Below are 27,035 nucleotides of genomic sequence, written 5' to 3' on the forward strand. Positions count from 1 at the left end.
GTATTCATCCACAATGGCCAGGAAGTGAGTGCCTACGGCCGTGGATCCGAAGTCCACATGTACGACCTCCCACGGCCGGGTCCCTCGTGGCATTACTTCGATTTCAGGCTCCCGCTGGACTGGGGAGGCCGCCTGGCACCACACACAGGCCGCTACGAAGTCGTCCACTTTTTTTTCTAGCTCGGGAAACCACACCTTCAGCCTCAGTCTCGCCTTCGTCTTGGCGGCCCCTTGGTGTCCCTGGTGTGCCAGGTTGATGACTTCATGGATCTTGGAGCCCGGCACCACCAGGCGATCGCCCCGCAGCAGCAGGCCCGACTCCGTGAAGGACAGTTCGTCCTTTACCTTCCAGAGTTGCTCGAGGGTCACTTTAGCTTCTTGAGTGCGCCCTGCCACCAATTCCAGCACGGACTTCCAGGACCCCGACCGCATCGAGCTCCTCAAGATGCAGAAACACTCGTCATTGGCCGCAGCACTCTCCAGTTCGGGTAGCGGCATTGCGTTGGGGGTGGCACCCTCTACCACCATCCTGACGTGGTCATCGGCTTCCTCAGCACACGAGTCTTGTGCGGGTCCTCCACCGCCCACCGGGTGCCTGGACAGGTAGTCAGCCGCATTGTTGGCACCCGGCCGGTAGATCAGGGTGACGCTATACTCCAGAAGGGCCAACATCCACCTCTCGATTCTGGCTGGTGGTTTTGAAGATGATCCGGCCATGATCGGAAGCAGCGGCTTGTGGTCCGTTACCACTGTCACGGGTCTCCCCAGCACATAAAGCCGAAAATGCCGACAGCCCCACAAGACAGCCAGGGCCTCGCGTTCAATCTGCGAGTATCTCTGTTCGGTCTCGGAGAGGGCTTTGCTGGCATATGCCACTGGCCTTATCCCCCCATCTCTGCCCACTTGGGTGAGCACAGCACCGAGGCCAAACGGGCTGGCGTCCACCACAATCTCGGACTCCAGGGCGGGGTCAAAAAAAGCCACGGTATCATCCGCTGTCAGGGCGCATTTGATGTCCTCGAACGCCGACTGTTCCAACGGGCCCCACTGCCAGGTGGTATCCTTTTTCGTCAGGGCCCTCAGAGGCTCCGACCTCGAGGCGAGATTCCTGATGAAGCGCCCACAGTATGTTACCATTCCCAGGACTCAGGGGGGCGCGCGGTCCTGATGTCCTGGACCTTTCTGGGGTCCGGAGATACACCGCCCTCCTTGAAGATGAAACCAAAGAACTCAATGGTCGGGCGGAGGAACTCGCACTTGTCCTTGTGGAGAGTGAGCCCCAGTGACTGCAGCCTCTCGAGGGTCTTGGCCAGACGTTTCAGATGTTCAAGTTCCGTCCTGGCAAAGACCAGAATGTCGTCACTAATGTTTAGGACGCCCTCCAGGTCTGCGAGAGCGCCTCGGATCAAGTTCTGAAATACCTCGGCTGCTGACGACACTCCGAAACTCAGCCGCTTGTATCGGTAGAGCCCCCTGTGGGTAGTGAAGGTTGTAATATATCGGGACTCTGGGTGTAGGACAACTTGGTGGTATCCAGCTCGTAAGTCCAACTTAGAGAAGAACCGGGCCCCCTGCACTTCAGCAATGATGTCATCGATTGTCGGGGTCAGGTGTCGTTCTCTCCTGATGGCCTTGTTGGGCAGCCTCATGTCCACACAGATCCGGACGGAGTCCGGCTGTTTTGGTTTCCTCGCCACTACGATAGGGGATACCCATGGTGTGGGGCCCTCCACCTTTTCGATTATGTCCAGGTTCACCAGGTTGTCTAGTTCCCTGTCCACCTGGTCCCTTAGATGAAACGGGATCCGCCAGTGTTTCAGAGCCACGGGCTGCACTGACTCATCAATGTGGAGCCTCACGGGGTCACCCTTCATTCTCTCAATCCCTTTAAAGATGTCAGCATATTTGTCCAGCAAATCGTTAATGTCCTCTAAGTAGACTGAGTACGCGAAGCTCACTATGCCAAGAGCCTCCGCTGCCGCACAACTCAACAGGGTGTTGCTGCTCACCGGAGTCACGTAGAAGCGGGCCTTGATCTTCGACCCGTCATGCTCCACCTTGGCGACAAACGCACCGTCCAGTGGCAGGGGCTCCCGCCCACCAAACGCAAAAATGCGGGCTCTCGGCGTCGCCAGCCTCGGGGGTGGGTTGAGCGCGGCATAATGTCCTCTCGCCATTACGTTGACTGAGGCCCCCGTGTCGACCAGCACCGGGACCGGCGAGCAGTTCACCTCCACGACGCATCTCGGCTGTCTCCTGCTCCTCCCCTTGAGGACTTCCATGCTGGAGACGAAGAAGATATTCTCCTCATCCTCTTCCTCCGCTTCTTCCGCCGGCGTCTCCTCTCCCGCCTGTTCCACCTGAGCTACATTGGGCGGGCGGTTTTGGCGAGGGGTCCACAGACGGGGTTGTCCCCTCGGAATCAGTACAGGCAGGGTCGGGCACCCCACAGCGTCCGCAGATCTTTCCTATTGCCATGCACTCAGACGAGTGGGGGGAGGTCATATCCGCACTTCTGGCATGACTCCACTGGCTTACCAGCTCTGTCTCTGGGAGCCCCACCGGGCCTTCGCACCCCTCTGCCGCCTCGCCAGACAGCGCACACCTCTTCCGGCCTCGCTGCGCGGGATCCGGCCTCCAACTTGTTGGCACGGGCCTCCGCCACCTCATGGCACCGCCCGAGCTCCAGGATTCTGGGCAGGGTGAGTCCGGGCTCTCTCAGGACCTGTCGCCTCAGCTTGCCAGATGAACATGCCTGAATTAGCATGGTCCTCATCATATCCTCCGCATCCCCCCACGCACACCCTTGGGATAGGCGGCGCAGGCGGCCATAGAAGGTGTCGAGCGTTTCATCCTCCTTTTGTCTGGCCGACAGCATGACGAACCTCTCATAGTCCACGTTGGCAAGGGGAATGAAATGCGCGAGGAGGGCTTTGGCTTGGTCATAGGAGTTGTCCAGCGGAGTTAATGACTCAAATATCTCCTGTACAGCTGCTCCGGCCGAATACAACATCGTAGCCACCTTGCTGTCATTGTCCGTGACCTGGGCGGCCCGAAAGTACATGTCCAGCCGTCCAATCCATCTTCTCCATCGGGGGCCCAGGCTGGATGGAGGACCCGTAGCGTCAAACTCCGGAATGGGCTGCAAGGCCGCTTGCGCCCTGGCTTGGGCCATGGCCAGGGGTGGTGGTTGGTTCGGGGGAAGAGCGGCACCAACCGTGGGTGTAGGCAGCCCAGACGTCGCAGGATGTGGGGTTGGCTGTGGGGGATTCTGTTGAAACAAATCTGCCAGGTCTTCGTCCTGCGAATCCTCCGTGGCCGTGGCAGTCGCACCCTCCAGGGCGCCGAAATCACTCATGGGCCCAAGCGCACAGGCACCCTCGTTCTAGTCCTGAGGGCCGCAACTTGCACCTCTCCCCACACTGCCACCACCCTCGTGATGATGAAAGGGTTAAAGAAGCTACCTTGAGGCGTCTCGTTCCAACGTGGATCTCAGGAGCGGGCATGCCATCACCCACGTGATGATGAAGGGGTTGAAGAGGGTCCTTGAACCAAATGTTCCAAAAATTGAGCTTCCAAAAATGGAGTGGGCTGAGAAGGCCCAGCCACCTCAGTCCATCTTCCAGCTACCACACGACGTTACAGACTGAAAATTGGCCAAAACATCAAAATTCAGGCATGGGCCTGCGGGTTAGGCTGCCCGCAGTCAGCAAATCCAAAAATTGGGCTTGGATGACCTTCCGACTCCAAACCGGAGCTTTCGGAAGTTCCTCAGCCACGTGCGCAAGATGGCCGCCAGCCGCGTGTATGGTCCGCGGCCACAGCGTGAGACGAAACATCCGCGGATGTTCCGTCGTCGGAGAAAAATTATCCGGGATCGCTCTCACCGCCGGGCCCGGGCGTCCAACACTCGTCGCCACTGTTGGGGGTCTCTGGGTGCCCCCACGCGTGCCCGTGAGCCCCTCCACCCACAGACTCAGACCAGACACGTCTGTGTGCTTCGGGCTCCCCGGTCGCTCTGCCGCGGCCGGGAACGCCCCGTTTATTTAAGACGCACGCGGCGACGTGCAACGTCACGTCGCCGCGTGCGCGTCTCCCTCACGGGGCAACGCCACAACACGTAGTCTGCATTACACATTTGGGCAGACTCACCAGTGTTGATTGGCATCTTTGGACTGTGGCACTCTTCTGCAGTGAAGCACAAGTCCTGGAGGGCTTCCCTAGTTTTGCTGACCCTCGTTTTGTTCCAGCGTCTGCTCTGCATTCATGTGTCAGTGAAGGGTTTTCAGCAGTGCATGCTTACACCAGCCTTGCAGTTACTGTTGCACTCCCAGCAGTGCCTATGAAGCGTCTGTGGAACCTCTCCCAGTTTCACGTCTCTCCGGGTAGGTTGGCTTCCAAGCAGATGCTTTAAGCATCTGCTTTGGCCAGCACAGTGCACCTCTTCAAATCTGCTTTTGCTACCGACGCCGCTTCCTGCTCTGCTCGCCCTGCAGCTAGCTTCTTCTCTCCTCATCTGCAGATGCTCAGCAGGTTTAAATGTACTCCCATGACAACTAGTCTACGCAACAGGATAGATGTTTCCCGCATTCCTCATTATCTCCTTCTTCATCTTCCTCGTCCCCGTACTTGAGGCTTTATGGGATATGAAGTCACTGGTGAAAAATGGTCAGTGCATAATAAAAGACTAGCAAAAAGTGTAAGAGACTCAAAAATTGAGCACAAGGGGATTTTCTTCCTTACAGTGTGCACTTGCAGTTTTGAATGCGAACATATTTTTTAAAAAGGATGGCTTTTCTCCTGCCACCTATGGATTCCTTCTACACTACCAATTATCTGCTGGTAATGTTTCTTTGTCAGGTATCCCTCATTAGGAAAGCTGCATCCCCTTTTAGTTATAATTGCCTTTCTTTGGCTTAGGTAATTCTGGTTGTTATCTTCTCTTTCAGATAATCTCCTTTCTTGTAGATTACCTTCATGTTGTTCCACTATTGCCCCCTCCTTAGTTTGGCAATGGTGGTTACATTCACTTTGTTCCAATAGTTCCTCCTCTTTACATTGGCAATGGTGGTGACATTCACGTTGTTCCAATATTGCCCCCTTATAATATTGTTTCACTCGGTCTCTCCCAACATGAGAGTTACTCCAAAAATGTTTTAGTTCAATAGATGGTATTCAATAGGATTGCTTTGAGACAGCCATCTATTGCAGAGAGCCCCAAGGTTATCTAGTGAAGACAAACTCACTGGTCTTTCCTTGAGCTTCCGTTTGGCCCACTGCTGCTTCAACTTCTTCTCTCGTTGGGACTGTTTGGGCATCTGACAGCTCTGGTAACACTCCCTTTGCACCCAACTCCTGGAAAAGGAGCTTCCCTTGCTCCCCTCATACTCCAGTGAACACTAGCCACCGGAGTAGGCTGCAGAACTAGGAGAGCTTCTCTCTCCTATGGGACAGCTAGTTACAGCAGCGCTTCCTGCTGAGCATTCTCTGCATTCTGGATTCCCAATTCCTGTGACTCTCTCGGCACTGTGTCCTGCTGACAATACAGTGGTGGTCCCGGCATATCCTTCCTTCTGCTTCTGCTGCTCCCACTGTTTCTTACTTCTAATGGCCCACACCTGAAGAGCCTTTACATATTTAAAGTCCAGCTGAGCAGTGGGTCATTATTGCCACTAGACTGAACACTACAGTTCTGCAACCCTGAGCCTCTCTTCCTCGTCTCAGTAGTAAGAGCATTATGGGACTTGAAGTCCCTAATGTTCATATTCCTTTTAAGGTTATTCAACTTACTTTGGTTTGGTGATTTATTACAGGGTCTATGGTAGTGGGTAGTGGCACTGTAGTTATGGTTAAGTTGCTCAACTCATGGAAGGAGCACTTTTTAGGTGGCTTAAAACTTTGGCCCCTGCCCCCCGTGGACGAATCCTCACCAGATTTTACATAAAAAGTATATGACCCCTCAGAATGATTGTCCAAAGTTTGGTGCGGTTTCTTCCAAGGTGGAGGGCAAAGGTATAGGGGGAGTCCCAAAATGTGTGGAAATCCTCATAGATGCAATGGAAAAAAATGTGTTTGCACCTACAGCCCAAACCACTGGATGGATATTTACCAACTTTGTGCAAGGAGTGGTGGTTTGGTCCCAAAAGCGTGCTTTAGTAAATTTGGTGTAAATCCCTCAAGTATTTCTTTTTTTTAAATGGCCAAAAAGTAGGTAAAACTTATTTGTGATATCTGAGTCCTGTCCCCAAGACTCATTTCCTGATTCGGATTCCATGGATCAATCAGAGAGAAGCATGATGTTCGTGGACATCATACGTGCACGCTGATTGGTCAATTAAAAACATATGGTATGTCAAAACATCTGAAATCAACGCCATTTTGGATTCGCGAACAGCGCCCATACTCTGCAAACATTGCATTAAAAACACATTAAAAACACAACATTGCACTTGTCAAACTAACAAAACTATCTCTGGAGAGATGAGGGGTGATGATGATGGGATGGTATATGCCCATAACAAGCCACAAATCTGGTGTTTTTTTCTTCCACAATGTCCTCGAAGATCTCAGATGTTCGGGGCCATTCATGCATATTTCTGCATTACAGGGTCAGTGAAAAGCATTTTATGGATGGATTATAACTTTGGTGCTACTCAAAGACACTGTATGAAATGTTGCAATATGATTTTTAGACCTGACCCTGAATGGTTCTGCAAAGTTTGGTGCTGTTCCGCCAAGAGGCTTCAAAAGTAGAGGGGGGGGTCCCAAAATATTTGAAAGACTTATACATCTGGGGCCATTTGACGAATGTGCACAAAAGTTTGCGAAAAGATTTTAGACCCCGATTTGGATTTTTATGCAAAGTTTGGTGGGATTTTGTCAAGAGGGGGCAAAATTAGAGGGGGGTCTCAACATTTTTGGATGGCTTATAACTTTGTTGCTGTTTGACGAATCTGCACACAAGTTTTCTGAAAGATTATAACCCCAACCTTGAATCTTTGTTCAAAGTCTGAATGGACTTTGACAAGTAGGGGCCAAGTTATATGGCTGTTTTTATATGTACATTTTGACACTCTTCAAAAAATAAAACATGTACGGATTTGCAGCATACTTGTGCGTGGAGCATTGGCAAGTATCCAAAAGCATTCTTTTTGGAATTATGTCCCTATTTTTTTTTTTTTTTAATGTATCATAAGTAGGCACAAAAAATAGTGATCTACCTTCGGTGAATGAGGTATAGACGGTGGCCATGGGCAGTGGGAAGATTATCCGGGCCATGACCTGGACAATCTGGCTACTGGCCATGACCATGAGGGACCAGCAATGGGGTTAAAGTGGGCATGGGCACCAATGACCGGCTATGTGGTACAGTTTTTTCAAAATTGAGATAGGTTTGAATGGGTGAACAAATTCTGCTCGTGGCTACATACTGACACCACAGTAGTTGTTCATTTCAATCAGAGGGTGCGAACACTTCCAAGATCGCTAACAACATCTCAGTCAAGCAAGGATGTATACTTGAACCTACACTTTACAATTTATATGTATCAGATATGGACAAGGAAATGAAGGCATTACGTAATTTTCCACTGCATATTGATGACATAACAGTCTCCTGGATGGGTTACGCAGACAATACTATAATCCTTGGCCAAACCCCTACTGGACTTCTGCGGTCGTTGGACGCATTATTCATATATTATTCATTATTCATGGGGCCTCCCTCTGGAATAGCCTCCCTGCCACCCTAAAACTTGAGGAGAACCATCTCTGGTTCCGGAAGCACCTCAAGACCTTCCTCTTTTCTTCTGCCTTCACACCCCCTCTCCCCTGCTGATCTGTTCTCTCTTGGAACTGTGCACCTGGCCACCCTCTGTCCTTCGGGCCCAGGTACCTGCTCACCCTGCCACCCTCCCACACTGCCTCCGGGCCACCCCGTGCACTGGGGTCTGTATTTGTACCCATACAGCCCCCCTTTTTCTTCCTGCACTTATCAGACCTACCGTGTCTGCTGCCTTAAACCTAGCACTTGCAAATTTCTGGCTGCATTACCACTGTTTGTTGCCTTTATTATTTATTTATTGTTATTTATCTGTTTCTCCTCTGCTTCGCACTTTCCACTTCTCCCTCCTTCCATGCACTTTTCCCCCCTCCCCTCTCCCATGCACTTGCGCATTCTCAATGTCACTGGGCCTAGTAAGATCGCTGTTTTGTTCTCCCCTGTTCCCCTCCCTTGCCTTGTCGCACTCTGAAACACTTGTGTACGAGCGCGATAGAAATAAAATATCAATCAATCAATTTTACGCCCTGGTGAACAATCTTAAAATTAATATCAGTATAACAAAAATACCAATCATTGGGGGAAAAGCTCAAAAATCCCCCTCTATCTAGATTATTGGTGACTCCTCCTTAGCAAAAAGTTGAGCTATATCTATCTAGGTTTCCCTATCTGTGCTTCCCCCTCTGAAACATTTTACTATAATTATATACAGCAAAAGATTATTAAGAAATTATTTTCACTGAAACGTGTCATTTATAAGATGGGCAGTCACAATATTGAAGGACTTATATCCATTTACTGTAAAAGTATTATTCCTTGCACACTATACAGACTATCTGCCCTTTCGCCTTCGATGTTAAATGGGATTGAAAAGTTGGAAGACAAACTACTGCAATCAATCCTGGGGGTTCCCCAAACGGTCCAGTTGAGGCACTTAGATGTGAGCTCGGAATTCCGTCACTCGGGTCACTTTGGCTGGTCCAGAGAAGTAACCTATATTTCACAATATTATTGTACTGCCACTAGTTAACACTGAATTGTTATCTTGCAGAACAATATCTCAATGATGTAAATAACACATTATTTTAAATCATGTCAGAGAGACAGCACTAACGCACATCTTGCAGGCTAATCTAAGTACTGAACAGTTGATTTTAAACCCACACAGAGGGACTGTAATAAGAAAGAAAACCCTTAATTTCGATATGAGCTCTAATAAGGACAAGCTGTCTAAACTTAACTTATATTATGATTACAGCAGGCAGGGCTTTAAACAACTAATTGCCCTGTAGGTATCCGACCAAGCTGTACTCCACAAAAATAATACAATGTATTACTTACGTTTCAATATCCTGCCCACCCTGGAGTATACAGGGAGGTGGACCAAGATGTTGCAAAAAGATAGACTCTGCCGACTATGCACCTTAGATACTGAATCTGCTTCTCACCTTTTTACTTCATGTACCAAATTGGACAATGCATATTTCAAACGCTATTCTAATTTGACAACACACATGGAATATATGGCAACCAACAGTTTTGCAGCACCATTTATGCTGCTGAGTCCATTGTGATGACGGCAGCGGCATTTCATGTCTGGCAGAAAGTATCCTCCCTAGTTAACATTTCCGGAGGACTTCTATGATTATGATACTTTCTGATTTTTTATTATGAGATTTTTATCATAACATTATCGCAATGATTGTATTTTAATGTTCTTTCTAATCTTAGTGTGCTATCTTAAAGTAGGTACTATGTTATCAAGCACACATATTTTTCCGCCTTGTTTTATCTATTTTATCTGGATGTATTTATTAATTTAATTAATTCTATTAAATGAACTCTGTAAAGGTTTGTCTTAACCATAAACATAAATAATACAAACAAATATATTTTTGCATTGCAGGGTTAGTGAAAAGCACTTTTTGGATGATTATAACTTTGGTGCCACTCAAAGATACTGCATGAAATGTTGCAATATGATTTTACACCTGACCCTGAATTGTACTGCAAAGTTTGGTGCTGTTTCACCAAGAGGGGACACAATTAGAGGGGATTCCCAAAATATTTGAAAGGCTAATACATTTGGTGCTGTTTGACGAATGTGCACAAAGGAATGCAAAAAGATTTTAGACCCAGATTTGAATTGTTATACAAAGTTTGGTGGGACTTCAGAGGCAGCAAAATGAGAGGCAGCAACATTTTTAGCTGGCTTATAACTTAGTTACTGTTTTTAACAAATCTGTACAATGATTATAAACCCAGCCTTGAATGTTTTTGCAAAGTCTGAATGGATTTTGTCAAGTGGGGGCTACATTATATGACTGTTTTTTGTACGTACATTTTGGCACTTTTCAAAAATAAAACATGGACAGATTTGCAGCAAATGTGTGCGAGGAGCATTGGCAAGGACCCAAAGCATGGTTTTGCCAACTTGTCTGTGTTTTACTTGTTGAAATGTATCATAAAGTAGGTACAGAAAAATAGTGATATACCTTTGGTGAATGATGTCTGTTACCATGGGCAGTGGCCAGATTATCCAGGCCATTACCCAGACAATCTGGCTACTGGCCTGACCACGAGGGACCAGCAATGGGGTTAAAGTGGGCATGGCCACCAGGGACCGGCCGTGTGTTAAAGATTTGTAAACATAGACAGGTTGGTATGGGGAAGCCATTCTGCTCATAGCAACAGCCTGAAGTGCTGGACAGGATTGCAGCAATCATTTGTGAGGAGCATCAGCAAGGACCTCAAAGCATGGTTTTGCAAATCTGTCCTAGGTTTCATTTTTTCTAAACTGTCAAAATGTAAGTAAACATATTGTGATCTGACTTTGGTGCCTGGGCAATTGGCCTGGCCCTGAGCAAAGAGCAAAGACAATTGTGTACTCTGATTTGCTTATTGGGGCGTGCCGCATGGCCGAGGCCCTAGGTTTGAAAGGGAACAAATATTCTGCTTGCGGCTACAGCCTGAAGTGCTGGACTGGATTACAATAAACTACAACATACCTGCGCTCATGCCCCATGGATTGTGGAGACTGGCCATAGCTGCAGGCCATAAGCACGAGCTATTGGTCCCATTATGAGGGTATATTGGACACTGAACTAGGATGCAGGGTAAGTGCAGTGGATAACAGGGGTGGCTTGGTGGGGCTGGGGTCATGGTCGAGCCTCATGACCTAGGCAATTCAAACATGAGTTGCATCCCCAGCATGCGCTGCTGATAACGACACACATCAGTAGGCATTGCAAAAAATATGTTCATTCATATATGTTAAAAGAGGAATTATGAATAACTTATATACAGTGATGTAACATTATGAAATTCACAGAAAGAACTTTGTTAAAGGGACGTTATGGTTAAGTTGCACTAATTAAAACCTATGGCTACAAGTAAAACTGAAAACCCCCAGAAATGTGTCAGTTATGGTATGCTAAGCAACCATAACTCGCACCACCATGGTGCACTGCTAAGACTAACACCCAGGACATCAATGATGACATCACAAATTTAATTGATGGCATCACTGATGACATCACATACTAAACACATTTTTATTTAAAGTCCCTACAAGGGGTTGTGTTTATATTGTTAATAACAAGATGTCAGGGGTTGATCAGACAGCCTATCATGAACTACTTAATGTATTAAATAATGTACTCGTTTAAACAAAACATTTTATTGGAGTGTTGTTGTTAATACAGGAACCTAATTGTACATACAAACATGCAATGGCTGCAGCATGCACCATAGAAGTACAATATTTTTTATCTGGTAATTTTGGATAGTAAAATAATGATTGCTACCTTATCAGTGTTTGAGTAATGTTAAACATGGACTAAATAGCTTAGCGCACACTTCTGTTAGCACAAACAATACATAGGAAGACCCACAATGCATACAAATCAGAGGCACATGCATGGAAACTAAAGGAAGAAAGAAACAACATCACCAGAAAATGTCAATAACATTAAAGTTCATCATCATGTTTACAAATGAATTGTGTGTTTGAGGCCAGATTATTGCCCCATAAATGTGCACCGTGAGCTGATACCACACCGTAAGGAAAGTACTATAGGAACATACAAGAAGGTTAATTTTTATATCTTGACTCTCAGTGAACAAAATCACCTGGCTTAGATATGTCAGTGAACAAAAACAAGAAGCCCTGATGTGTGATGTCATCAGTTATGTCATAAATGACATTTGTGATGTCATCTTTGATGTCCTGGGTGTTAGTCTTAGCAGTGTACGGTGGTGGCACGAGTTATGGTTGTGTAGCTTACCATAACTGGCGAATTTCTGGGGGTTTTGGTTTTACTTGTAACCATAACGCCCCTTTAACAACGTTTTTTCACTGAATTTCAGCGCTCAGATACCTGAGTGTTTGTAGCGCTATATAAATGCTAAATTTTTTGTAAAAATTATTAACAAAGATTTTTCTGTGAATATTATATATATTTAGGGAGAGTACTCAAAGGAATTAATGGTTGTTTCTTGCTTTCACCATTTAAACATACTGTGGAATTATGGCAATCAGAAGTAGTATTCATTACCTCACTTTTACATATTTTATTTACCTGTTTACCATATGGGTTTTCAGACTTAATTCCTTGGAGAAATATTGGAGAGGAAGCCTTACTATGATAAGAATCCATCAGATATTCAGGCATAAGGGTACCTTTACCTTCAAAAGAGGAGAAATACTGTGCTCCCCTGACAGAGTCCTCACATTGCCATGAAGGCCTTATGCTTCCATGTGATCCACCCGGCTAATACCACACTCATGGTCAGGATCAGGTAGCAGCTGTCTTCCTCTGACCACATGGGATGAGAATTTAGGCTGAGATTCTTTGAACTGCAGGATTCATCACAGTACTTTCTGATTCAAGTATTCAAACATCTCATCATAGTCATATTGATCAAATAGAAAGATCTCTGCTCATTCTTATGTTCCCAAATTAATTAATTATATGGGAAACCGGCAAAAACTCTCATTAGTGCTATTTGTCCCTGCTGACTTTCTCACAATGGTGTTTCAATGGAGTACAATAGAAGCATGCCGGACTGTCCATCTTGGAATTAAAGCTTTCTATAACAAAAATAACTTATTTGGTTATTGTACATTTTGAAAATGCTGAGTAACACAATTGTAAGGTTTAACTAAGACTATAATGTATGCTGTAAGCGATCATTATATATGGACATTGCATCATTTTTAAAGAGTCAATTTAAAATCTTAGTAACATTAAATAATGTTCATTGTTAATACCTTTCTTGTCGAAAATATGGAGCATTGTGTCCCTCGAAAACTCTCTTTGTCTTGGAAAGGATCAGACTCAGATTAAAACCAATGCTCTGTTTTTTCTGTGAGCAACAAGGCAATATTTAATTGTGTATGCATATGCTATGCTGGCCATTGAGTGGTTCATAGTGTTGCCCATTTCATACAGTTTGCACAAACACTAATAATTAACACAACATAGAAACTAACACAGTTGTGGACTGTAGCCTGGTCCTCTAGTCCCTTACAAGTCCTGCCAGAACACCAACACCCTGCTGCAGAGCCTTTCTGTGCCTCTCCAGGTATGGAGAATGCAATCTAAGTGTGATAGTGGAATTCCTTCAGGACACACGCAATGCCAATGTATTTTTGAAAATATCAGGCCAGTCTCCTCCTCGGGGGATGCCTCGATCTCTTCTGCTCTCCTTCACAATAGCTGTTTTTTTCTCTCATGCTGTTCTCAGCAATGGCTGGTGTAGCGTCTAGTGATTGAGACCCTGGCAATGCAACTATCAACAGTAGAGATGAGAGAGAGAGGCAGAGAGACAGAGAGAGCGAGAGTAACAGCGAATTAAAGAGATTCAGATAGGGAAACATAGGGTAAGAGAAGAAGAGAGAGCGAGAGAGAACGCTAGATTGGTCATATGCTGTGATGGGAACATCTAGTTTACTGTATTTGTCATAGTGCATCTTGTTTTCACACTTTCTTGCAAATTGCACTTTGTGTGTAGTATCTAGAACATACTATACCGGTGCTACTGTATAAGGCTAGTCCACTCGAAGCACTGAACTCTTCGATGAAGAACTGGGACAGTGAAATATGCTCATCTGTTTTCAGAGACTCGTTTCCACGCTTCCAGTACAGCATAAGGTCCTCCTCATTGTAAGCATCTAAAAAGGAAATATATATTTAGTCGATTTTTTACTTCAACTCACTTTGATTGATATAATTTCAAATCGCTAGCTTCTTGTAACCATCACAGTATGTCAAATTGCAACCCAGATACCACACGACAGACAAGAGGCCCAATCATGTCTTCCAATTATGTATAGTCCAGGCATTTGCACATTCACTGTATGCTTGCAGCGTATCACTGTACCAAGCACACTACTACCAGCCCTCACACTTAATCCAATTAATACCAATGCATTTACTAGCTTTATTACTAGCAATATTGCACTTAATAGTGTACGATTTAGCCAAGCACATGTGCATATTTGTTTTCAGAAAGGCACAGACCAGAATCCTACTAGTGTCAAAATTAAGGTATTGAGATCTAGTCCAGTTGATCTTGTAACCATAAAATTTAGCAAATTACTGGGTGAGTGCGGATAGTGAGCTGGTTGAGTGAGCGTCTGGGATCTCAGAGGAATGACAACATGTCTTTATATACAAGTTATTTCACTTCCACCGTCCCCACCTGGATTGTGCATATGTTGGTGGATTGTGATTAACAGCTGTTCAAGTGGCAAGTTCAATAGGAGCGAGAATGAATCAGTATACCAGAGGATAGCAACGGGCCACTCGTGTCAGTTTTGTCCTTGACAGAGTTGCAGAATATAGTTCCTAAATTCATGTGCTGCAATGCTTACAGCAGATATTCACAGTTGACGTTATAAAATGTCTTCTCTGCGTCAAACCTTTGGAAAAGATGATGATCCATGCTGGTGGTCTAACGCCATGACATCTAGGACTAATCAGATGGTATCGTTACCGGGGTGACGTACAAACACTGCGGGTTCTCTGTGCAATACTTCCCTGACCACCAATGTCAGCCTTTCAAGGGTGATCAGGAAGATGGGTCTGTAGTTACCACATTTGAACATTTAATTGTTTTCCAAAAGGTTGCCTGCCCGAATAATGCTGTTGTAGACACGTAGAATCAGTGGAGATAACGCAGATATCCACGTTTTGTAAAAGGCCGCTATAAGGCCCTTAGGTCCTGGTGAATCTCCTGAATTGTGTAAGACAAAAGACCATGTGACGCCCTCCTTTTTGATCAGCAGAATGAATTGATTTTTACTGGACTCAATCTCTGGAGTCTCAGCTTCTTTAAGAACTCTCTAATTTCTCTCTGGTTAAGTTGTGTTGCAGCCTAAATACGTTTGTATAAATTCTTTTTATGCAAGCGGAAAGCCTCAGCAGGTTCGCCTGAGTAGGGTAAATGCCAGGATGAAGCAATTTCAAACTTTCAGATAGGGCTGATAGCGTGCCAGCACAATCTTCACAATATTTAGCCCTTGTACATAAGAGGGCATATGCTGCTTAATTTGAGTGGCATTTCTTTAGTTCATATTTTACCCTTTGCATCCGTAGTACTAATCTTTACAATAGTCACAGTGAAATATGCAGAATGAGGCTTTAATTAGGAGAGCAAATAACTGAAATATTTGAGAATGCAAATAACCAGAAATGTACATAATATACTGGCACACAATAAAGAACATCAGATGGGCTCCATCAAAAGTGACATCACCAGGTCCAATCACCGAAATGTGTTTTTATGGGGAAAATCCATACAGTGAAAATGAATCTGCTGCCTAGGATTCTGTATTTTCTCTAAAACCTATCCACCCGCTGTCCATTGGCGAAATACAGGCAAGATTGAATCCACCATCAACTCATTTCTCTGGCATAGCGGACTGAAGGGGACGTTTCAATGGAAACACTAAAGGTCCCCACCCTTTTGCACTGGTCGATTTGGTTTTCCAGAATTGCAGAAATGTCATCATACCTAACCCTTGCTGCAGTCGAGACGGAAGAGCGTCCGAGATCTATCAATGTTTTGGAACACTCTATTCTTCTGCATAATCTACTTGCAGGACTGACACAGGGTGCCTCTCCAAGCTGTGGAACAATGTTGCCCAGTGCATCCTGTACAAGGGAACCCTTCAGGAAATACAAAGACACAGAAGACTAGCCAACTTGCACAATGTAAACATATACTTGTGCCTCATTACACGTATGGCGGTCTGGAATTAACATGCCAGCAATTCCATGTAAGGGAACATTTCTGGACTGGCATACTGTGAGTTTGGTGGTGGGGTGGACGGAATTACTTCCAGCTCGGAGCTGGGTGTAATTCCGGCACCCCACCATCAGAAACTGTCGATAATACCGGAAACTCCCCCCATGGAGTGCTATGTAACTGCCCTTACTAGCACTTGAAATCTGCCAGTAATTCCGGCAGACCAAGTGCCAGTAACAGTATTACCATTGTAATTGGGCCCGTGAAGGCTCAACTTGAGGAAGCGCAGTGGGACACTTGGACAATCTCAGGAATTAAGTGCATCAAGTATGTGCATGTAAAAAATCCCTGCTCTTTTTTAGGTGTTCAAAGGACCACTACAATGTTTTGAATAATTAACTCTTTAAAAGCATCCTCTTGGCGCAGTACCTTAGGGCATTGCACTGATGAGGCACACAGAAAATGACAACTTACACTCTTGTACATCAGGAGAAATTACTAGCTTGACCTCCCCAGAATTGTGTGAAATGTTTTTTCCAGATTCATCCCAGCCACTTGGGAAAGAGCATGTGGAGTGGGAAGCAGAGAGGAACTTGTAAATAACACTGCCACTTTGGAGAAATGGCTAGGCCTGTCTCGTGCCACCATGAATTTATTTAATGTCTGTATGTAACATAAAATACGTCTCAGAATGCATTGGACACCACTGAAAAACTAGAATACGTACACAGGCTGCACTGCAGCACTCTGGTGCAGGCCTGAAACATATGTTCCTGCACTGCCCTAAGGTACATTGTTTCTAAGACGATGTGATATACAAAGTGAGCCTTATCTCAGAGATTTAAATTGTCCCAGCACTCTGATGAATTTTGATCAAAGCATTATCTGGAATAACAAACTTAGGGCTGTGTATCTAGACAATAGGAGACCTCTAGTTTCATGGAACTGGAAGATGTGATCCTCTGTGCGGATCGAGCTCTGGACATAAGAGATGGGTAATCTGCCTCAAACATAATAGATCTCCTTCCAACAGCACCAGGACCAATGTGAGTGGTCTGACAAGAGTTAGAAGATGTTTCTGGAACTGTATGACTGGCTTGGGGACCTGTCTCAAGGGTAATTTTCTCTGTTACTCTCCTGCTGATAGTTGAGTCTCCTTTTCCTCTCGGTTTATGTTTCTATGATACAACTTTTCCCCATCAACCCCCTCTGCCTCCTCAACTCCTGCTCCACCCATCGGTGCCTATTACATCCAATCCATTCTTCACTTCTGCACTCTATTTTATGGTCAGACTAAGAGCATTTCTTCACTTTGCTGACACATAGGGACTCATCACGAGTTGGGCCTCAGCCCTTAAATGTGGCGGTAACGCTATTACTGCCACATTTAAGGGTTGACCCAATCTCGAGTTGAGTGGTAAGCTGGAGTTTTATCTCCAGCAAAATGCTAGAGGTAAAAATGTCCAGTTACAGCCCGTTTTTGGCCATTTTTGGGGCTGTTACAGCCAGCGCAATTACCGCTGGCGGTAATAGCGCCCCCAAAACCCTTTGGGTCCAATGGACCGAATGGGGAATGGGAAATAACGGGCACACCGCTATTCGTGATCAGGTGCTAATAGCTATTTGTGCTGGTGGTATTACCCCCGGGATACCACCTGACTCCTGATGAGGCCCACAGGCTGAATGTCCCAAATAAACGTTCAACTAGTCGAGGCAGGTACACCTTCTTCGGTGCCAGCATGTGAACCGAAGTAGGAGAAATGCTTTATGCAACACTCTCATTGCTTCGGATACAATATTGGCTGCTTGATGAACCACCCTTTTGTTTCCTGAACCCATGACCTGATGATCTTCCAAGTAAGGGTTTTCTAAAATAAAGATGGGGGACTAAAAAAGCAAAATGATGGCAAACAGCAAATTGCAGGTGTACCACCGACTTTAGACTCAAAGACATTGGCACAGTCAGATTATGGTCCCAGAGGGCATGTAGATATCCTCATGGGGGGACTGGTCAATACTGTGATTAATCCGAGGGTATCATTACTCCTTTCCTGGCAGTGACTTCCTCCCATGTGGCCAGGGGATGGCAGCCACTTCCTGACTCTGACCCTCGGGGTGGTTCTATGAGGGAGGATCACATGGGCAGAGACAACCTCCAGGAGAGGTTGGTGGTATCATCGGATGAGACATGGTATCACCCTTTTCTTTCTGAAAATACATCTCCAACCCTGCATGCCCTAATAGCCTATTGTAATACCTCCCCTCTTCCACCCATGGCGGATAGTTTGAATCTGTTGTTACATTCCAAAGGCCAACTGGCTTTGTAAAATTGTGAAAGACACTTTTCCCAGTCCTACATACTCTTCCTCCAAACCTAGTTTGCCATTAAAATCCATTGCAAACACTCATACACTATTTGTGCTAAGGGACTACTATTCCCACAATCCCCAGAACACTGGAATGAAGAAGAGGAGTGGAGAAATGCACAGCATGGGAATCCACAAGCACAAGAGCGCTCCAGTGGGAGAGGCACACCTGTGCCCGGGACCATTATATCACCAAATCCAAAGCAAGAAACACTGAGAGGCTGCTGTCATGCAAGAAGAAGTCTGTGAAGCCAACTGGCTCAGAATCCTGAAGGGTGAAGCCTGCTGGAAACAGGTGACGTGCAGTGGTAATGCCAGAAGCAAGCAGAGGGCTCCTGAGCATTCACCGGTGTTGGAGAACAGCACTTTGCTCACCGGGATTCCATCAGAAGCGGACAAGTGCAGCGGAAGCCTCAAGAAGCAGGAAAAAGGTGGAGGAGCGGTTGCAACGTAGAAAGCAGCAAGAGACCGTCACTGGCAGATCATAGAAACAATGGCAAATGCCATCAAGAACTGGTGAGTCCACAAAGGGACCGAGTGAACAGCAGGGCGTGTCGTTGATTAAGCCAAACTGAAATAAATGTAACTAGTGAAACCATGGGAGAAAAGGAACGGTTTGTAAAACTACAGAGAGAAAGACTGAAAGCACAGTTTCCAAAAGTGAGAGACTTTCAAGTTTGCCCATGTATGTTACGAGTATATGAAAGAGAGACTAAAAAGCCACATTATAAGAAACCACGTATCTTAGCCAAGAAGGCTACAAAGCAGACCCATCAAAGGTTGGAGAGTGAGAAGGAGCTCAGACCTCAAAAGTACCTGCAGAAGAATATACATGTCAGACCCCCGGGACCGCAATTCCCATGATCCTGAGAGAGAGAGAGAGAGAGAGAGAGAGCGAAGCGATTACGGATCGCTAAGGTAAACAGACCGCGGAGAACGGCAGAAAACCGGAAGAAAAGAACAGAGAGAGTAATGTAGCCAGAAAGGAAAGGGACCCAGCGTGGGTCAAAAGTAGAGAAAACTTAGCGCAGCAAACCCAAAGAAGCATCAGCCAGGCAACAGGGGACTGGAACTGAAGCGGTTGCAATGCGTAGCGCGCAGGGAGGGCGTGACTGATAAGCCTCCCTGAATGCTACGGTGGACAACTAGACAGCTAAAGCCGGAAGCGGGTAAAACGTGGTGGCACTGTTAATAGGCGCCGCGTAGCCTGAATCGGGTCAACAGGCGCCACGAAGCTGGGAACCTGACAATATGCCCCAATGCTCCGCGAGCCTCCAGGCTTACAAGTGTCTGCCCTATGGAATTTTCTGAGTAGAATGGGGGCTCTTTTGTGCGAGAAGGGTTCCCACGAATCCTCTGCCTGAGAATACCCCTGCCAGTGTACCAAGTACTCGAGACGTCCCCTTTGTACCAGGAGTCTCTGATCTGCGGTACTTCGTATTCCGGCTCGGTGTCTGACAGAGTAGGGGCCCTCAACAGGGAAGCACGAAGAGGCAGATTAGGCATTGCTTCCCTAAGCAGGGAAGAGTGGAACACAGGATGTACTCATTGTAAACTGGGAGGCAGTTTGAGGCGATATGCCACAGGATTAATTCTCGCTATGATGGGATATGGACCTATGAAGCGAGGTGACAGCTTAGACGGGCGAGTCCAACGTGGTAAAAATTTTGTAGAGAGCCATACCCTGGTGCCCACCTGCCACTCAGGCACCTTCATGCGGTGGCGGTCAGCTTGACCCTTATATGACCGCAGACTGTCCTCTAGACTGGCTCTTGCCGTCTTATGTGCTTCCTGGATCCTGAATAATGAGTCCTCCACTGCAGGTAGGTTCGATTGGACCGATATATTCGGCAGAATGGTACGTGGATGGAGGCCATAGGTACAGAAAAATGGAGTGAGTACTGTAGCAGAATGATAGGAATTGTTATACGTGAATTCCGCAGTGGGAAGACGAGATACCCAGTTATCCTGTTCTCGATTGATGTAGCTACGGAGATGCTGCTTCAGGTTACCATTAAGCCTTTCCGTCTGCCCATTGGTCTGTGGATGGAAGCCAGAGGATCAGAAGTGATCTTATCCGGGAGGCCATGTAGCCTGAAAACGTCTTTCACGAACACCTCTGCCATTTCTGTGGCAGTAGGTAGTCCTGGGAGAGGAGAGAAATGAGTCAGCTTACTCAGGATATCAATTGTGACCATGATACAAGTACAGTCCTGAGACTTGGGTAGGTCTACGAGGAAGTCAGTGGAGATGTGACTCCATGGGCGTTCTGGCACTGGACTCTGCTCTAGCAGACCTAAAGGCTTGGTGGTGCTGTGTTTACTTTGATTGCACACCCTACAAGAGTGAATGTAATGGATCACATCACTTCTCCTGGGATCAGAGGGTTTCATGGTTACAATGGCCTCTTTCACTTGCTGTAGAAAAAACTTTTTCTGGGAAAAAACTTTTCAAGAGGAGGATTGCAGGGACCAGTACTGTCTCTTTTGCGGGACAGGGCGTCTGCTAAGGTGTTCTGACTTCCAGGAATAAAAGTGATCCAGAATCATTTTGCGCAAAGAAGTGAGCCCACCGGGCTTGTTGTGAGTTTACTCAAGCCATGTAAGTACCTGTAAGTTTTTGTGATCTGCCTCAATGGTAAAAGGGTGCAAACTCCCTTGCAGTAAGTGCCTCCACTCTTCACAGGCTAGCTTCATAGCCAGAAGTTCTCTTTCAATTACAGAATAATTCCGTTGGCTCTCTGTGAGTGTCCGTGATAAGTAGGCTATGGGATGTTCCTCTAGGTCTTGCTCTTGCAGCAGGACGGCACCTACTGCAGCTGCGGAGGCGTCAGTCTCCAAGAAAAAGGGTTTCTCTTGAATAGGATGTCACAAGATAGGAGCACTACAGAACAGGTCCTTGAAGTGTGTAAAACTTCCCTCTGCCTGAGAGTTCCATGCGAAAGGAGCAGATGACTTTTTTAGTAGTCTGGTTATGGGCAGGACCACCTCCAAGAACTTGGGAATGAAGCGTCAGTAGAAATTCGTGACTCCTAGAAAACTTTGTACTTCTTTTATCGAGGTGGGTGTTGGCCAGTTGAGGATGGCCTCTATCTTCTTCTTGTCCATTTGAACGCCCTGTGCTGACAGAATATATCCTAGATAAGGGACCTGGTCGACCCCGAATATACACTTTTCTCTTTTGGCGAGGAGCCGATTTACCTTCAAACGGTGTAATACTTCCGTAAAATGAGTCTTGTGTTCTGTGCATCTCGAGAGAACACTAATATGTCATCCAGATATATGATAACTGTTAGGTACATCAAATCTGAGAAAACCCTGTCCATAAACCATTGAAATATGGCTGGGGCATTGACTAATCCAAATGTCATGACATGGTATTCGAATAAGCCGACTGCGGTGCAGAACGCTGTCTTCCATTCATCGCCGGACCGGATCCTCAATAAGTGGTAGGCACTGCGGAGGTCTAGCTTTGTGAATATCTTAGCTCCCTGGACAGCTTCTAATATATCAGAGATGAGAGGCATGGAGTAACGAGCCCTTATAGTAACCTTGTTCAGACCTCTGTAATCTATGCAAGGTCGGAGATTCTGGGAATCCCTCTTAGGAACGAAAAAAAGCGGGGCCCCAGCTGGGGATTTGGAAGGTCGTATGAGACCATTCTGTAGGTTGTTGTCCAGGAACGTGCAAAGTGCCTTCTTTTCCAACTGGGATAATGCAAACATTCAGCCAAATGGGACTAGTGCATTGGGAATTAAATCGATAGAACAATTTTCTGGACGATGTGTTGGTAGTTCCAACAGTGTCTTATCCGCAAAGACTGCCTCAAACCTAGCGACTTCAAAAGGGATGGAATGGACCCCAATCATGTTGGCCGATGGTGGAGAGTGGGTTTTAGCCTCCAGATGAAGTAGATCACAAAGGCAATTCTTGCGACAGTAAAGAGACTTGAAACTCAAACTGTTTGTAGACCAGTCAATAACTGGGTTATGTCTCCACAGCCAAGTGATGCCAAGAATCACAGGAAAATTCACTGCTCTGATAAGGCCAGTGCTTCCACCTTACGTTGATCCACACAAAGTGTCACCTTAAGTATCATAAGTCTGGAATCATCTGTCTGATTGGTTGGAGCTACAGACAACGAGACATAGGGACTAGATGAAACCCCTCAGTATCCTGTCCCTTCTAGGACCGAGGTTTCCTGAACGCCGTGAAGGAATTTCTGTGCAATTCCGGATTTGGTGCTGTTCTGAGCCACAGCATGCACACAGACCCTTCTCTCTTCTTCTTCTCCATTCTTCAGGGGTGAGTGAAGGTGTGGTGGTGCCAATCTGCATGGGCTCATCTGCTCGTGTCGGTACAGATAAGGGAGGAGGAGGGATGTCCGTTGTGAAGGCAGAGGAGCGTAGACGACGTCTCTCATGCCTTCTTTCCTGAAGTCTGTATTCAATCTGAAGAGCCGCCGCTAGTAAGTCAGACAAAGTAGGCGGTCTGGGTGATCTTGCTAACTCATCCTTTATGTCTTCTCGGAGACTTCGTCTGAAGATGACAAATTGTGATTGTTCTGGCCACCCCGTCTCGGTTCACAATTGTTTGAAGGAAGAAATATAGGTGAGAACATCTGTTTGTCCTTGTCGTACGTCTAAGAGGTCTTCACAAGCAGAAAACGTTATCTCTGGTCTTTCGAAGTTCTGTTTGAGTAGATTCAGGAAAGCTCTGTAATCTTGAAGGGCAGGGTCCGCTCTGGTGACTAAAGGGGGAGCCCATGCCAAGGCATTTCCCAACATGTTTGAGATGACAAACCCGACTCGGGCATGATCTGTGGTAAAGGCATTTGGTCATAAGGTGAAATACACGTTAGAGGCATCCAAAAACTCCTTCAACAGTTTTGGAGTACCATCACATTTGCCTGAAGGGAGTGACATGGGAGGCAAGTCTGCCTGTCTGGACTCTTGAACAGTAACCAACTGCTTCAATACCGTGTTCTCAGCCTTCAAATTTTGAACCTCTACAGAGAGGTTGCGTACCTCAGCAGAGAAATTCTGAACAGCAGCTACCATCTCCTGTAGTTGTTCGGCAGTAGCCGTGTTACTTACTTGGGGTTGCAAACTGTCAGACGCCCGGGACCGCAATTCCCAAGATCCTGACCTCCCCTCTTCCTCCTCCTCACCTGACAGCCAAGAGTCAGAGGTGGCCTCTAAATGTGGTCTTGTAGAGAGATAATCCTTCTTCTCTCTTCTTTCCTTCTTTTTTTTTGTATACAGTGTCACGCTGTCAGAGGGAAGCCACAGTGGTAGGCTGAACCACAGCATAACCAGTGGCCCCTTCCCCGAAAAGGGACTATTGGGGAAAAGGCCATATGGCACAAAAAACCCCAGGATGGACTCCAATACAGTGAGGACCCAAGCACCAGAAGGAGAATGGAAGATGGGCTACGCAGGTTCAGGTATACCTCAGGTAAGGAGAGGAACAAGGCTTCCAGGAACAGCAGCAACGTTTGGGCGGTACCTCCAGAAGGAACACTGGAGGTGGAAGGACCCGATCCACAGAGAGAGGTATATTGGAACAGCGAGACTCTGAGAAAGCACAAGACAGCACAGTGAGAAGGGAAGACCTAAGGTAGGTGTAAGCGGAGGAGAGAGAGAGAGAGAGAGAGCAAAGCAATTACGGATCGTTAAGGTAAACAGACTGCAGAGCACGGTGGAAAACCGGAAGAAAAGAACGGAGAGAGTAATATAGCCAGAAAGGAAAGGGACCCAGCGTGGGTCGAAAGTAGAGAAAACTTAGCACAGCAAACCCAAAGACGTGTCAGCCAGGAAACAGGGGACCGGAACTGAAGCGGTTGCAACACGTAGCGCGCAGGGAGGGCATGACTGATAAGCCTCCCTGAACGCTACGGTGGACAACTAGACAGCTAAAGTCGGAAGCGGGTAAAACGTGGCAGCACTGTTAATGGCCGCCGCGTAGCCTGAATCGGGGCAACAGGTGCCACTATGCTGGGCGCCTGACAATACGAGGCAGCTATAAGTTTGGACATTTCAGAGAAGCCCTGGCAGGAGAGTATACCAGGCAGTTCCAAGTACAAGATTACAGAAAGCCCTGGTAGGAGAGTACTCCAAAGAGAGTGAATACAGAAAGCCTGGCAGGAAAGTATGCCAGTCAGTTGCAAATGTATAAAGAAAAACCTGTTAAGAGAACACGCCAGGCAAGTTGAACGTGAATAAAATAAAAGAAATATTCAGTAGGCTGTGTTGGTCTAAGAGACTGGAGAATCAAAAGTCCCGGCAGGAGAGTACATCAGGTATTCCAACCACACATAAAAGAAAGACAATCAGCTTAACAATAGCTTTTGTTGTTGACCCAAGGGAACGTCAAGAACTGTTATTTATAACACAAAAAATCAACAAAGAATCACAGGGAAGTGAAGAACCCTCTAGAGCAAGGATATCTATCCTTGAGAGACTTCTTTTTTTTCCTTTGAACATTTACAAAACACTTAATGCCAAAGACATTATTCTTTTCACTTTAGAATTTCTTTGTTTATAGTGTGAGGGTCATAATAGTACTTTGAACACAGAACGGTTTTGTTTTGGACACTGACAGATCCTTAGTTTTGAGTTTAGATAAGGAAACCTGCTAGTCCAGGACAGCAAGGCCTTTTCCAAACCCCTTTTGTGTTGTAATAAAAGTCTTTAGCCAACATCATGTCCAACTTTTGTCCGAGTATCAGTCCTGACTCCTCACAATACCAATTCACTATGTTGATGGTTGAGAGGGATTCACCTCCAGCCCCTCCACTAACTTTGCCACTTTTAACAGGATTAAGCTCCCTTGCTGACTTTCACAGATGTAGGGATTCACATAATACCTAAAGAAGCATGACTGAGGGCCCTATTCTCAAGCGGGTTTTACGTACCAAAAAGGTTGTTAAAGGCATTAACAAACTTTTTGGTACTTCAGACCTATTTTGAAGGTGGTGCATTCTACCGAAGTCGGTATGAATGCGCCACTTTTGGAATATATGTGTTGGTTGCTAGGATGGGTGGGAAACCAACCTAGCAACCACCACATTTGTTACCTGCCACTTAAGACAGGTATTCTTGTGGCACTCCTCCACTTTTAAATGTGCGCTAAAGTGGCACACATATATGGTACCATTTTGGTGCCAGTATTGTGGAGGAGTGCCACAAGAATCCGGTCACAGTGCAGGTGGATGGGCAAACCAGTAAAGTAAGCAGCTTCAACGTTGTATCCTGTATCAGGGCAGGATACAACGTTGAAGCTACTGTTAGGGTGAGCATTAACTATTCCAGTAGCTTGGTTTAGTGTACTTGGCAGCTCGGGCAGCATATATCATAAGCACCATCAAATATTAAACGCATTTTCTTGCAACATCACAATAGGTATATATGCATGTATGTATGATCTACCCGATTCATTTTCTAGCTTTTCTGCATGCCTTTCAATTTATCGTTTCATTTAAAGATCTTCATCCTGCGTTCTTACCTTCTTGCTGTTTTGCTGTCACGAAAAAAAGCCCCTGGTTGTCTGGGCTAGGCAAATTTGCATTATGCAACCTTGTTCTCGGCAGCACTTTCGTAATTAACGATTATGTCAATTTTGCATCATCAGTGTTCTTAGATACCGATCCTCCAGCAGCTTCCAGGTGTCACCATCATATTGGAACACCATTTGGATGAACCCACACCTCAGTACTGCAGCTTTTCTTTCCCTCTTCCTGCTGCTCTGCCTCTGGACCCCATTGCTCATCTAGCTACCCTCCACATCTGAGGTACTGAGAGGAGCATGAGCTTGCATTTCAAGGAGGTGGCTCTCCCAGCATGGATAGTGTGACCTGTGTTTTTATATTTTAATACAATGACGCAACTGAGATCATGTTAGCTATATGAAGTTCCAGTTATTTGGCCTAAACATCTCCTCCATGTAACCGCTTACATCATCTCTGCACACCCAAGCTTGGGCATTCTGTTAAGGTTGATTGTGCTTGTTTCCACACCTGCGTCCTTCATATTCAGAAACAATCGTTTTTCTGCCATCGACCATGCTGTGGAGTTGGTTTCGGCTCACAGGAATATTGTCTTGCTGTGTTTCTCACTTATCTGGTATTTAATCATTTTCGTTGGAATCTCAAAACCTTCTTAATCATTTCATCTGTTGGACTAACACTTTGGTCTTGCTCTGTATCTTGCTTCTTAATGTATTCGTTTAGTATCATTGTAGGTGATGGGGCCCCTTTGAACTGATTTATGGCTTGTGTTTTAGTTATCACTAAGTGCTTTCTCACGTTGCGACTTTAATTTCTAATGATTGTATTTGTTTGCTTTTTACAAACTTTCCTGAAGGAATGTATGCCAAATCATTCATACCCTGATGATTTATCTATTGTGCATATACCAGGTTTGCAATGATTATCATTTTCCCTACCATTTAACAGTAGTTCAGGAACTATATGTCTACAGACCCATGATAATTATATTGTTTATAAACATCCCTGAGTTTGAATTTGTAACAAACTCTACTTTGATACTCATGCACAATATTTACAGCAGTAATTGTGAATCTACAAAAAATGCATTGACAAAACATTTCACCGTTTTCTAAATGTGTTTTTTTTAA

At 45.9% G+C, this 27,035-nt stretch overlaps 1 protein-coding gene across 3 annotated transcripts in view; it reads right to left on the reverse strand.

Moving 5' to 3' along the window:
* The window catches only part of GABRR3 (gamma-aminobutyric acid type A receptor subunit rho3), a 2,040,413-nt gene that overhangs the window by 1,165,918 nt on the left and 847,460 nt on the right, over positions 1–27,035 (reverse strand). For all 3 annotated transcript variants that reach the window (XM_069639257.1, XM_069639256.1, XM_069639260.1), the window contains exon 6: positions 13,815–13,955. In XM_069639257.1, the coding sequence (XP_069495358.1) occupies positions 13,815–13,955 (141 nt within the window). The remainder of the gene's footprint in view (positions 1–13,814; positions 13,956–27,035) is intronic.

The sequence above is a fragment of the Ambystoma mexicanum genome, chromosome 7q (assembly GCF_040938575.1).
Source record: "Ambystoma mexicanum isolate Mex_15411 chromosome 7q, UKY_AmexF1_1, whole genome shotgun sequence".
NCBI classification, from domain to species: domain Eukaryota; kingdom Metazoa; phylum Chordata; class Amphibia; order Caudata; family Ambystomatidae; genus Ambystoma; species Ambystoma mexicanum.